Source organism: Gallus gallus, chromosome 28 (genome assembly GCF_016699485.2).
Source record: "Gallus gallus isolate bGalGal1 chromosome 28, bGalGal1.mat.broiler.GRCg7b, whole genome shotgun sequence".
Lineage (NCBI taxonomy): Eukaryota > Metazoa > Chordata > Aves > Galliformes > Phasianidae > Gallus > Gallus gallus.
In genome coordinates this window covers 1581925-1595047 of record NC_052559.1, presented here as the reverse complement: position 1 = coordinate 1595047, position 13123 = coordinate 1581925, and the positions used below count along the sequence as shown (strand labels likewise).

At 61.8% G+C, this 13123-nt stretch overlaps 1 protein-coding gene across 13 annotated transcripts in view; it reads right to left on the bottom strand.

The window, feature by feature from the left end:
- The window catches only part of UNC13A (unc-13 homolog A), a 28489-nt gene extending 15602 nt beyond the window's left edge, over positions 1-12887 (bottom strand). For 7 of the 13 annotated variants that reach the window (XM_015299749.4, XM_015299753.4, XM_015299754.4 and 4 more), the window contains exons 1-18: positions 12796-12887; positions 9640-9669; positions 9331-9430; positions 8955-9072; positions 8633-8756; positions 8464-8537; positions 8330-8384; positions 8172-8207; positions 7870-8080; positions 7374-7499; positions 5444-6016; positions 3902-3995; positions 3143-3192; positions 2189-2276; positions 1416-1421; positions 1258-1329; positions 804-1023; positions 64-291 (exon numbers count right to left, since the gene is read on the bottom strand). In XM_015299749.4, the coding sequence (XP_015155235.2) occupies positions 64-291; positions 804-1023; positions 1258-1329; positions 1416-1421; positions 2189-2276; positions 3143-3192; positions 3902-3995; positions 5444-6016; positions 7374-7499; positions 7870-8080; positions 8172-8207; positions 8330-8384; positions 8464-8537; positions 8633-8756; positions 8955-9072; positions 9331-9430; positions 9640-9669; positions 12796-12817 (2227 nt within the window). In that variant the 5' untranslated portion in view covers positions 12818-12887. Of the gene's footprint in view, positions 1-63; positions 292-803; positions 1024-1257; positions 1330-1415; positions 1422-2188; positions 2277-2425; positions 2505-3142; positions 3193-3901; positions 3996-5443; positions 6017-7373; positions 7500-7869; positions 8081-8171; positions 8208-8329; positions 8385-8463; positions 8538-8632; positions 8757-8954; positions 9073-9330; positions 9431-9639; positions 9670-12795 lie in introns of all 13 variants that reach the window. The other 6 variants (XM_015299751.4, XM_015299746.4, XM_025144374.3 and 3 more) reach the window with 3 other exon arrangements.
- Positions 12888-13123: the final 236 nt, after the last annotated feature.

The following is a 13123-nucleotide window of genomic DNA, read 5'->3' as shown; positions in this document are numbered from 1 at the left end:
CCCACAGGGATGTCCCATGATGGGAGCAGCGGGGATGCAGTGTCCCCGTGGGAGGTGATGTACCCGTGATGCTGATCTTGGCCGACCACTTGGAGGTGCCGTCCAGGACGCTCTGCTTCACCGCCTTCATCTGCTGCGTGTGCGTGGTCTTGGTGACCCCAAACACCTCCTGGATCAGCTCGAAGATCTCCGGCTTGTTGCGCTCGCGGATCTTCATGCGGTCTTTCAGCACCATGATGATGTTCTGCGTGCGATCCTCAGCTCCGTGCTTGGAGCTCTTCTCCGCCGCCCCTGGGGGAGGACAGTGACAGATGGCACGGGGGGACAGATCATAGAATCATCATAGACTCATAGAACCGCTTAGGTTGGAGGGGACGTTAAAGCCCATCCAGCTCGACCCCCTGCTGTGGGCTGGGTGTCCCCCACCAGATCAGGCTGCAATGAGGTCTCCCCATAGCCAAACGACCCCAGCTCCATCAGCTTCCCTCCATAGCAGAGGTGCTCCATGCTTTGAGCATCTTCATGGCCCTCCTCTGGTCCCGATCCCACAGCTCCACTGTGGAGGGGGGAATGGGGACCCAGAGCTGGCCACAGTACTGCAGCTGGGGCCTCACGAGGGCTTCACAAGGGGACAGCCCCCTCTCTGCCCACTGCCCCCAATCCTGGGCAGCTTTACCCCACTGCCATGTCACGTCTGTGCTGCTCACCCCAAGCGCACAGCAGGACCCCACCTCCCGAATCACTGCCACCTCCCTCCATGCCACCCCACAGCGATATGGGAGGGAGAAGCAGACGATGCTCACTCTGCAGGCAGTCGGCGTTGAGCAGGTCCTGGCACTTCTCATGGCACTTGACACCGCACTCGGCGCAGCGCATGCCCTGGCGGGCGATGCCCCACAGCAGCCCCTCGCACTCGTAGCAGTAGGTGGGGGTGGTGGCCGTCCACACCTCGAAGTTGTGGGGCGTGGTGCAGGAGATGGGGTACACTAAGGCTTGCAGGGTCTTCTTGTAAACATGATTTTTCTGGGCGAGGGGGGAAGAGAGAGGGTGAAGAGCCCATGCAAGTGGCTCAATGTTCCTGAGTTAGAGCGGTGGCCACATGGGCACTGCCATCCCGATCCCATCGACAGCATCCCCACTGCTGCCATCCCAACCACTTTGACCATGACCCTATTGCTGCCATCCTGACCCCACTGCCCATGTCCCATAACGACCCCGTTGACTACACCCCCATTGCTGCCACCTCCCAGCACCTACCAGCTCCTCGTTGTTCAAGGTGCTGGAGGCCAACGCGGATGTGATTCCCGCTTTCCTGGACTGGACCAAGGACTGTAGAAAAGAAACAGAGTTCCCAGTCCAGCACAGCCCCTCTCCATAAATCCAAGACCCCTTGAGACCCCTAACAGAGTACTCACCATCGCCTGCGGGCAGCCAGGGCGAGCAGGGAACAAAAATCCATCATTAGGAGCGACATCACAGCATAACCCCAACCCTGAACCTGCCATGGCCCACCACCAGCTGATCCCCACCCACGGTGCTCACCCCACTGCCAACCACAACCCAACATCCCAAAACCCCGACACCGACACAGCACAGCAGAAGCATCAGCGGTCGCCCCAAGCGGGCTGGGGATGGGGACAGCGCGGGGGGACAGCAGGGTTGGATGGGGCAGGGTTGGGGACAGCATGAGGATGCCCTGGAGAGGGCAGAAAGTGTGGGGAGAGGTGGTGAAGGGCACCTAACTGTGGGTGCAAAGGACGTCTGCTTGCTGAAACTGGTGTCTTCAGTCACTGGAGAGGTGACAGCGTGGGGACGCTGTGCGACATAGGGGTTAGGTCGAGGTCCCACTGAGGGGATGGCACAGCCCACGGTGACAGTGGGGACGGGAGCATGGGGTCCACAAAGGCAGCGCTATGGCACCACCTGAGCTATGGGGTGGTGGGACAGGAGGGGCCAGGGGACACGTCTGTGCTACGTGACACGGGCCAAGATGAGCACACCGGATGCCTCAGTGTCGGGACCCTGCAGCTCCGTTAAAGGGAAGCACCCTTGGGTGGGCAGCGGCGTCCTCCTGGTCCAGGCCACCCCAAATCCACCTGCGACCCCAAACCCACCCCACCCCACCAGGAGCAGAGGTCCGGCCGCCCCCAAGGGCGCTCTCCCTTTAACCCCTCCATCCCGCGCTCACCAGATCGCTGACTAGAGGGAGAGATTTGCGTCCGGGCTTAATGTCGGGCATGCTGTTAATGCAGCGCAGAAACCTTACAGCCGCCCCCCTACAGCCGGGGACGGCCAAGCCAGGTTGGAGGAGAGAGAACAGAGAACACAAGCCATGTTAGAGGCGGCAGCGGGGCGCAGGCGGCGCGGTCCAGCGGGAGCGAAGCCGGCGGCTGTAGGGCGCAAGGCGTTATAGGAGGAACCTCACCAAATCGCTAACTAAAGGGATGGGCTTTCGCTTGCGTATATCCGGCATGCTGTCTATAATGATCAGCCCGCCGCCAGGCCTGCAAGAGAGAGGAGAGTCAGCGGGGGGGATGGGGAAACTGAGGCAGGGAGGGAGCCCCGCGCTCCTGGGGGCAGCGCATCCGCCGGGCGCTGTGGGGTGAGGGGTGCTGGTGGAAAGATGCGGCTTTCCCCGTCGCGTTGAGGCGTTTTCCTTTGGTGGTGCAGTGGGAAATGCAGTGAAAAGCAGCCCTCGGGGTTGGGTTCGGGTTTTTAGCGTAGAGTGGGGCTGCTCGGGGGAACCTGGGGCTGGGGGAGCCCCACGGCATCACTCAGGACTCGCGTAGCAGGAGGGATGAGGGAGCTCTGTGTCCCTGACCCACTCACCTCCTTGTCGTCCCCTCGGTGGAGGTTCTTGGGGACACGGAGCAGTGCCTGGGGACATCTCCAAAGCACTGAGTGACCAGCATCCAGCCTCCAGATCTGCCATCCAACCCCATACAGCCCCAAAACCCAGCATCCAAACCCAAAACTGGGTATCCATCCAACCTGATAATCTGCCATCCAACCTGAAAATCCGCCATCCAGACCCGAAATCTGGCCCCAGCCCATGGGGTCCAGCCCCCCATGGCTTTTCCCAGCCCCCCAGAATGCTGACACTGCTGCCATGGGGACAGCCCCACATCCCATAGGTACTCACCCGCCTTTGAACCAAAGAGATTTAGCTTCTCCATCGCCTTCCCCACGAGCCTGAAAAACACGGGGTGGGCATCATGGACACAGCACCACCGGGTGGTGGGCAAAAGCCTGGTCCTGAGAGCACAGGGCTATAAAATGTCATCGAGCATCGACTGTGCGCAGGGGGAGAGGGAACCAACCGGCCCCAAAAGCTCGGCGTAGGATTCCGTTGGGATGGATGCACTGTGCAGAAGTGCAGAAGTTTGGGGAGCATCACTGGGAAGGTGCAGCGGATCCAGGGGAGAATGCGGGGATTGGGGTGTGTGTAGGGACCCCCGAAGGAATTTTGGGGGGAAAAAGGGAGGAAAAAGCCAATTGTTCCTCCCTTGTAGGGCGGTCCTTGCACACACGTGGGCACACGGGGAAGGCACACGTGGTTCCATCAGACATGCTTACCTACAGCCCTCCCCTGCGGGAAGGGGAGACGCGGGCGCAAGGGCCATGGTGGTGGAGAACTGAAAAGTGAAGCGGTGGGGAGGGGGATCGCAGCCCCGGGGGGGCGAATCCAGAGCCAAAACAAAAAGAAAAGATGGAGGATGGAGTCTAAAAACAGAACAAAAAAGTGTCAGCGCAATGCAGGGATGGGGCGAGGGGGTGGCACTGGCATGCAGCACACGTGGTGACGGTCCTCAGCTGTCCATGCCCCTTACGGGGCCATCAGTGGGGTCCCCGCTGCCCCCCGGGGTGGGGGTGTTTGTGGGGCGGGCAGCGGGGTGCTCACCTCCTGCAGCTGCAGGCAGACCTTGTTGAAGGCTCGCAGCCAGTTGGCTTTGGCTCGTGCTTTGGGGTCCTGCACCTCCGCTTCCACCGGCTCCCTGCGGGGACACGGTGCACTCACTGCCTGCACGACGCTGGGGTTTGGGCATGGTGAGGTGTGGGGATCCCGATGGGTTTGGAGGAAACGTGACCATGGAAAATGGTGTTTTCTAACAGGGAGAGCTCTGCAAAGGGAGCGGGTCCCAAGCAAAGGCAGAGCCTCCTCTCCCTTGGGGAGCCCTGACTTGGCACCCAAGGGAGATGGAAGGATCCAGCCTGGAGCAAAGTGGTGTGGAGACACATGGATTACATCTTCATCCTTCTTGGAATCGCAGGCATGGAATCATGGAGTCATGGAGTCATGGAGTCATGGAATCAGGGAACCGTGGAATCATAGAGTAGTAGAGTCAAGGAATTGTAGAGTTATAGAGTCATGGGATCATAAAGTCATGGAATCAAAGAGTCATGGAATCAAAGAGTCATGGAATCATGGAATTGTGGAATCATATTACCATGGAATCATGGAGTACTAGAGTCAGAGTCATAGAGTCATGGAATCACAGCCATAGAATCATGGAATCATAGAGTCATGGAAGCAAAGAATCATAGAATCACAAAGTCATGGAATCATGAAGTCACAGAATCAAGGAACCATGGAATCATGAAGTCATAGAATCACGCAATCAGAGAGTCATAGAGTGGTGGAACCATGGAGATATGGAATCCTGGAATCACAGAGTTGTAGAGTCACAGTATCATGGAGTCACAGAGTCATGGAATCATGGAGTCATGGAATCAAAGGATCGTAGAGTCACAGAGTCGTGGAATCATGGAATCGTAGAGTTACAGAATCATAGAACAATGGAATCAGAGTCCTAGAGTCAGAGTCATAGAGTCATGGAATCACAGAGTCATGGGAGCGGAGTCAAAGAATCGTAGAGTCATAGAATCAGGGAACCATGGAATCATGGAGTCGTAGAATCATGCAATCAGAGAGTCATAGAATTATGGAAACAGAATCAGAGTGATAGAGTCACAGCATCATGGAATCATAGAATCGTGGGATTATAGAATCATAGAATGGCTTGGGTTGGAAGGGACGTGAAATATCACCCCGTTCCTAGCCCATCTGCTGAGCCAGGCTGTCCTTCAAGCATTTCCCACCATGCTGGGGCTAGGAGCACCTGCCCAGGGATGACTTCCAGTTCTTTTCCTCCTCTCTTGCAAAATCCAGATGGGGAAGAAAAGGAGAGGAACACTGAATGCTTTGAACCTGCCAGGATCCTGCAGAGCCCAGTGTGACGTGGCAGTGGGAACGGTGCCTGGATGAGTTCAGGAGACCCTGTAGGACCTCAGCCCCGTTTGTGGGGTGTCCCCAGCATGGGACAGCCACGGGGCTGCCCGCAGAATGGGCACTGCAGGCAGACCTGAACCGAGGGCCACCACCGAGCTGTGTCACGGGTCCAGAGCATCCCCAGGCACGCTTCAGCACAAATCCCCCTCCTACCTCTCATCCTGTTTTGGGGGCTCGGGTTCTGGTGCTGGCTCCTGCACAGGAGCTTCATCTTTCTGCACCTCTGGGGTCTCCTGTGGGGCAGACGCATCCTGCTCCTCCTTCCTCTCCTCCTTCCTCTCTTCCTTCCTCTCCTCCTTCCTCTCCTCTTTCCTTTCCTGCTGCTGTGGCTTCGCCTGCGGGACCTGCTGCTGCTGCTGTGGTTTCTGTGGTGTGGGATAGGCGTCGCGCTCAGGGGCTTCGTAGGCACCCGGCTCCCGCAGCTCTTCCTCCTCCTCCTCCTCCTCCTCCTCCTTGGGGTAGCCCTCCTCATTCTCGCTGTAGTCCTCATTGAACTCTTCCTCCTCCTCCTCCTCCTCCTCCAGGTAGAGGTCATCGTCCTCATCCTCCTCCCAGCGTGGCGAGTCCTTGCGGTAGCTGACGGAGCTGTGGCAGGAGTGGTAGGAGTCTCCATCCCGCTCGTCCAGCTCTGAGTCCCGCAGGCTCTCGTTCTCGAAGTCCTCGCTCAGCTGGGAGCTGCCCTGGCTCAGCTCGGCTGATGAGGCGTAGCGGCTGCTCCCCGTGGGGCTGTGGGGTGAGGGGACAAAGAGAGGGTTCCCGTGGGTCCGTGTGGTGGCACCGCCTGCCCCACGTCCCCTCAATCCCAAGGGGGTGGGTGGGACCGGCGTGGAGGGGGGTCCCACCAGGACGTGGTCCCGGATGGGCACTGGGCGCCTTGTACCGGCAGACGAAGACACAGACCCCAGCTTGGGTGCCGGGGGGGCCCGGACCTTCCTGACTGCCCCCTCAGCTTGCCCCTGCCATGGGTTGGGGCACAGCGTGGCCACGTGGCACACACAGTCAGATCCAGACTCCTGCCCTCCGTCCTCCAGATTTGGCCTCTAACCCCATACCCGATGGCCTGGTGCTCCTGCACCCGTCATAGGCACCCCAAATCATAGGCACCACCCCTCACAGTGTATCCCATCTCCACGTGCGCTCCTTCCTACGGACGTCTCACAAAGAGCACCCCTTCTCCAAGGGTACCCCCTCTCCAGGTGCACCCCCCCTTCTGTGGACGCCCCCTCCCTACGGACACCCTTCTTCTCCAAGGGCACCTCCTCTCCTAGAGCACCCCCTCTCCATTGGCACCCCCTCTCCAAGGGTACCCCCTTTGTATAGACCAATCATTCCCTTGCCCTGGGGACCTCCCTTTGCTCTTACTGAGCCTTCTCACCACCCCCTCCCCGCTGCCCCCTAACCAGCACCCTACTCTCACTGCTACCTGCACCCACGGGTGCAGTGGTGCAGAGGGACTCCTTGCACCCCGAGTGCTCCTGGGGGTGGGGTGTCCCGGTGGCCGCGTGGCTCTGGGGACTCACATAAGCACACATGCAGACAGGACAGGGACAGGGACATGCCTAGGAAGAGGCCGACACCACGTCTCCAGCCAGGGCTCGGTGTGGGCGAGGGGGGGCACGGAGAGGGGATGGGGGAAGCTGGGGATGGGGCGCTGGGAGGGGATACTGGGGACACCCAGGGGTGCAGGCATCATCCAGGCTCCTTGGGGAGGGGGCTTGGGGCGGGGGGTGCAGGAGACACGGCTCACGCCTGGCCTGATCCTGGCCCTCGGGGTCTCGAGTGGCTGCAGGGAGAGCTCTAAGTGCGTGCAGTGACCGGGGACGCCGGTAGCATCAGTACCCCCACGTCACCGTGATGGGGAGCGAGTGGCACCACGACGCGCGTTCACCCCCACCGCCAGCTCCAGGAAGAGCAGCAAAAAGGGGCCGAACCCCAAAACCCTCCGAACTTCCTCACGCCGCTCCCGCTCTGCGGGGCGAAGCCTCCCTTGCCGGGACTGGTGTTGGCCTCACCGCGGCTGCAAGGAGCGACCACAGCACTCTGCGAGGACGGCACACGGCACACGATGGAGGTTGCGACCCACCTATCCGATAGGTCTAAGGACCGCCTGCTCTCAAGGGAAGGCTGGCGGCTGGTCCGCCTGCTGGACGCCGAAGCGGACTCAGCGTCGCTGCGCCCGTTTGGGGCAGAATCTACGCTACCGTAGCGTCTGCCGGGGAGGAGAGGAAGAGGATGGTCAGCATGGTCCCACCACCGCCCGCCACCACCGCGCTGTCAGCTGGGGATGCTCCGTCCTGGGGACAGGGCTGGCACCGCGTGCTGTGACCGCAGGGCTCGTCCCCTCCTGCCCTATGGCCGTGTTGGGGTTTGGGGTCAGCGGTGGGGACAGAGGGTGGGGGGGTTTGAGCCCACAGAGCTTGAGAACTCCTCCATCCATCTCCAGCGACGAGGAGAGGCTCAGGGTTGGCACCCTCCTCTTCCTCGCCTCTCCGCCAAGCGCGACTGCCCCGCCGCCACCCCACCGACCTGGGGGTGGGAGCAGCGGGTGCCGGGGGGGGCGTTGTGGCTGCCAGGGCTACCTGATGGGCCGCTGGTCTGAGTAGTCCATCTCGTAGCTCTGCATGGAGTCGGTGTAGGAGTCGCGGGAGCTCTGCTGCTGGTGCCGCATGGGGTATTGGTGCACCGAGGCGTTGGGCTGCGAGGTGGTGTAGTAGGGTGGGGGGATGCTGTTGCTGGTCTCGCTGCGGTAATCGCTATCCCGGTCATCCACCGTGCTGTCGGGATCGTCGTCTGCAAAGGGGGGGCCATGAGCGGGATGGGGGCGCCCCAAAACCACCCCCAGCGCGTCCCCGTATGTGTGGGAGGACGCAGGGATACTCACTCTGCTGCTCTCCCCAGCCGAAATAATTCCAGTTGCCTACAAAGAAAAGGGGCAGAGGGGGTCAGGGTGGTGGTGGGACAGCACCGGGAGCTGCGGTGGCACCGGGATGGGGTGGGGGCAGCGCCTGGGGGTGGCACCAAACTGTGCAGTGCACTTACAGCACTGGGAGCCGTGCACGGGCAGAGGCTTCTCCTGCTCCTCCTGGAAGGCATACTGGGGGGGGACAAGGACATGAGGGCTGACCGCAGCCCCCCCAGCCCTGCCCAGCCCCCGTGCTGGGACCCCCCCTTACATCGTCCTGGTCCCGCATGGCGTTGAGCTGCTCCAGCTTCTTTGCCCAATACCTCGCCTCCTCCTCGGGGATGTCTGGAAGGAGAGAGACCCCCATAGGTGCACAGAACGCCCCCGGAGCGGGATCGGCCCCACAGAGCACGGGGTTGGGGTGAGGAGGGGGCACCCACCCAACGGCAGCTCAAAGCGGGTGTCCAGGAGGATGCGGTGGAAGGTGGGGTCCTTGGTGCCTGAAATCTCATTGTCAGTCATAATGACCTGCGAGTCGAGAGTCAGCCATTCCCCGGGGCCCTCCTGTGGGAAAAGGGGGCTCAGGGGGGGGGCACCGGGACACCCCCAGCACCAAAAAGTGAGCCGAGCATCCCACTGTGGGGTGTCACTGAAGAACACCCCAAATCAAGGGGTTCCCCCTCCAGACAAGGATGGGGAAGCCACCCAGGGGGCTGTCCCCATGTCCTTTGGGGCGTACCTGGGATGGGGGGGGGGTCCTACCTCGTTGGACTGCCGGATGGTGCGCAATGGGATCCACACCGTCCCCACCATGGTGTCCCAAATAAGGCCCTTGTTCCACACCTCCACTGTCAGGCCCAGGTCCAGGCGATTGATCTCACTACGGGATGGGGGAGAAATTGGGGTCACCCCCTCCCCATCTGCCCCTCCATCCGGCAGGGCTCAGCTGGGGTTGGGGTCAGGGGGGGCAGCAGCAGGGGTTGGGGGACCCTGGGGATGCGGGGAGCAGTGGGGTGGGGGGATCCCATGGTCTCTATGGGGGTGATGCAGGGAGCAGCGGGAGTGGGGGGACCATGAGGTCCCTACAGGGTACAGGGAACAGTGGGGTGGGGGTCCCTATTGGGGTGGGGGCACTCACAACATGAAGTCCTGCTCCCAGGCAGGCAGGTTGCCCCGCACCGCGATGGTGGTGCTTTTGACATTCTGCACCTTCAGCGTCACGTAGGTGTTGAACTTCTCTGTGGGAGCAAAGCAGAGGGTGAAGGGACCCCCCCGTGTCCCCCCCCCAACCCGCACACCCCCTGGCTGTGATCCCCCACAGCCCTACCCAGGGAACCCCTATTTCTGTCCCTCCCACCCCACACAATCCTGGTGATGATCCCCGACTAAGATTGAGCTTGGGGTCCCCTCGTCCCCCCCCCCCCGCCTCCCCAGGATGCCCACTCACCTTGAGGCCCGTCGAATTTGGCCTTTTTAACTGTAGGGACATAGAGAGAATGAGGGGATCAGCTCACGTGGGGGCTGAGGATCCCCCCCAGGGTACCAAAGGGTGGGGGGACCCCAGGTCTGACCCCTCCCACCAACAAACCCCCTGCCCCAGAATAACCCAAAACAGGCGATTGCAACCCGAAACGAACAGCTTTCCCCTCTTTATAGGGCTTCACCCCCTCCCTCTGCCCCCTCCTTCACGTTTGGGTCCATGTGGGGAAACGAACCCCATTTGGAGGAATGGGGTGGATGCAATGATTGCAGGGCAGTGCAGCCCCCCCTCCAGCCCCCCCCCCCCGGTGCATCCCTCGCACTGGGGCCGATCCAACTCAGCACCACCACAGCAAACAACACAGCGGGAACCCCACATCCGTTCTGGGGTGGCTCAGGGCCATTGGGTGCCTCGGTGGGGGTGGAGGAGGCAGCAGTGCGCCACGGGCTGAGCACCAACGCGGGGTCCCCATCGGTGTCCCCGGAGCTGACAGAAGGGGATGAGGCGGGCAGGGATGACACAGCACCCGCAGAACGGGGGAATGACGCCGGTGCCAGTGGAGGTGGGGGGGGGGGGGGAAGGGGGGGGGGACCAACGTGACCGAGGAGGGATGAAAATAGCCCTGGCGATAGCAAAAGGGAATTGGATTTCGGCGACGTGCCGGCACCGCAGGGGACACGTGCCTGGGGGGGCCGTGGCACGGGGAGACTGAGGCAGCGGATGTGGCGCGACGTGGCACACACAGCCCGGGGGGGTGGGGGGGGGGGGCTGAAGGAGGGGGAGGGGGGCACACTACTATGGAAAGAATTGGGATCCCCGTTGGGATCTCATTGCGGTGCTGCATCCACGGCCGGGACCCATCCGCCCTCCGCCATCCGCCGCCTCTGAGCCGGGAGAGCAGAGGAAGGAAAAGCTCCAAAAATACCCGATGGGAACAAAGCATTACCCGGGGAACACGTGGCTCTGCTGGCTGTCATCTGCGCCGGGGAGGTGTCCCGCTGCCACCATCTGCGGCTGCACGGCCCCCCCCACAACGTGTCCCCAAAGGCACCCCGGGGGGCTGCGCCTGGGGAGCGCAGCTTGGGCAGGATTTGGCCCCGGCGCTGATGGAGGAGTGGGGGGAGAGGGGGTGGTGGGACCCTGAGTGGGAGATGGGGACCCCCGGAGTGGGGTCAGCCTTTTGGGGGGGGGTATTGTGAGTGGGGAAACTGAGGCAGGAGGCAGTGGGTGGGCAATGGTATGGGCACCAGGCTGGGCCCGTCTGTCTGTCCATCCCACTGTCTGTCTGTCTACTCGCTCATCGTTCTGTCTGTCCATCCCTCCGTCTATCTGCCCATTCAACTTTCTGCCAGTGTATCCACCCCCCACACAGCCCTCTGTCCCCCCTTACAACCGTTCGTCCATCCCTCCATCCACTCGTCAGTCCGTCCATCCATCCATCCATCCCTCCATCCATCCATCCATCCATCCATCCATCCGTCTGTCCATCCGTCCGTCCGTCCGTCCGTCCACCTTCCTGTCCACCCATCCCTCTGTCCATCCGTCCATCCACCTTTCCACCCACCCATCCCTCTGCCCACCCATTCACTCACTGTCAGCCCATCCATCCGCCCAACGTCCATCCACACTTCCATCTGTCCCTCTGTCCATCCACTCCCCTCCCACCCCCCCCCATCTCCCTACTCATGTCTGTCCCCCCGCTATCCATCTGTCCCACCCTCCTGTCTGTCTGTCTGTCCATCTGTGGACACCACCCTGCTCCCCTTTGGTGACTGTCACCACGTCACACCCACCCTCCGCCCCCCCAACCCTCGGGTGCTGCGGGTGATTCAGTCCCTGGGGAAAGCGAGGGACCCCTGGGGGGAGTGAAGGGTGGGGGTGGGGGGACACAGCCATGTGGGGCCGTGGCACTTCCGCCCCCATGGCCCCAGAAATAGGGTGACACAAATCTCAGTGCGGGGGATTGCACTTGTCACCCTCCTCCCCCCACATGTCACCGCCCTGATTGGAACTGGGAGGGAATCCCAGACTCTGTGTGTCCCCCCCCCCCCCAACCCTCTCTGTTCCTCCCAGTTTGGATGAGTGGTACCCCCAATTAGGCCCCTATCAGCACCTAACCCTAACCCAGGCCCCCCACAGCCCCCCCCACCCCCAGCATCACTGGGCTCATTGCCCACTCTGCAGTGGTGCATGGAGAATGAGAGGGAATTAGGGGCTGGGGGCGTCAATGGGAGAGAAGGGGATGGGGGTCTAATTGGGGTGTAATTGGGGTGGAGGGCATGTGGGGGAATTGGGGCTTCGGGGGTAGATAATGGGATTTGAGGGTGGATGGGGGCTGCTTGGGGTGGGGGTGTTGGAGGAGGTGGGGAGAGGTGGGAGGTTGGGGGTGTAGGGCCGGGAATGTGGGGAAGGGTTAATTGGGAGAGTGTAATTAGTGCAATTATGGACTGGGGATGGGGGCGTTGCTGGGGTGGTTGGGGATGTTTGGGGAAAGATGGGGGGATTTGGGGACGGATGGGGTGTGGGGGGTGGGAATGTTGGGAATGGGAGGGAGGGTAAGGGGGGCGATGTGGGGGGGTGAAGGGGGGATATTGGAGGGGGGAATGGGGGTTCTGTGTGCGGTGTGGGGGTGGCTGGGGGTGGATACGGGGTGGGGGGGTGGGGATGTGAGGTGGGGTGGGGTGGGAATAGTGGGGGAGCAGCTTGATCTGGGGATACACACGGAGATGGGGCTATTTTGGGGCGGGGGGGCACACACCTATAGGATCGCATTTAGGGCTCAACCCCCCCCCCCCCCTTCCTCCCTTCCCGGTACCGACACACTGAGCCGAACCGCAGCACCCCCACATCGCAGCAGGGCGCGGCCCCCCCAAACCCCCCCCCCTCCCACCCCCCCCAGTCCCACTCCATTCACAAAACCCCCAATTTTTATGAATGGAGCAGCGTTCTCCCCCCCCCCCCCCCTCCCCACGGGAAAAAAAAAACCCACCAATCTCCTCCACCCGGCGGGGGGTGGTGGTGCTGGGGGGGGGGGGGTTCCTCTGCCGAGGGGGGGCCCGGGGGGGGTCTCCTTGCCGTGTGTGTGCGTGTCTGTGTCCCGTCCCCCCCCCCATTTTGCCATACCTCCGACGCAGAGCAGCGACATGGTCTCCCCACAGCTCCGCACGGAGCGCGTCCCGCCCCGGCGCTATGGGGCGGCCATTTCCTTCAGCACCACGGACAGCGCCCGTGACGTCAGTGCTCCCCCCCCCACCGCCCGCCCCCGGGGCTTAAAGAGACCGAAATTGGGGGGGGGGGCATAGAGAGGAGTGGGGTTTTCTTTTTTGTTTTGTTTCGTCCTTTTTTGGTGTTTGTGGGTGTTTTTTTTTTAAAAGGGGGGGGGGATTTGGTTTGGGGATCTGCGGGATGGGGGGGTTATATAGAAGTGAGGTGCTGTGGGGGGGTCTGTATG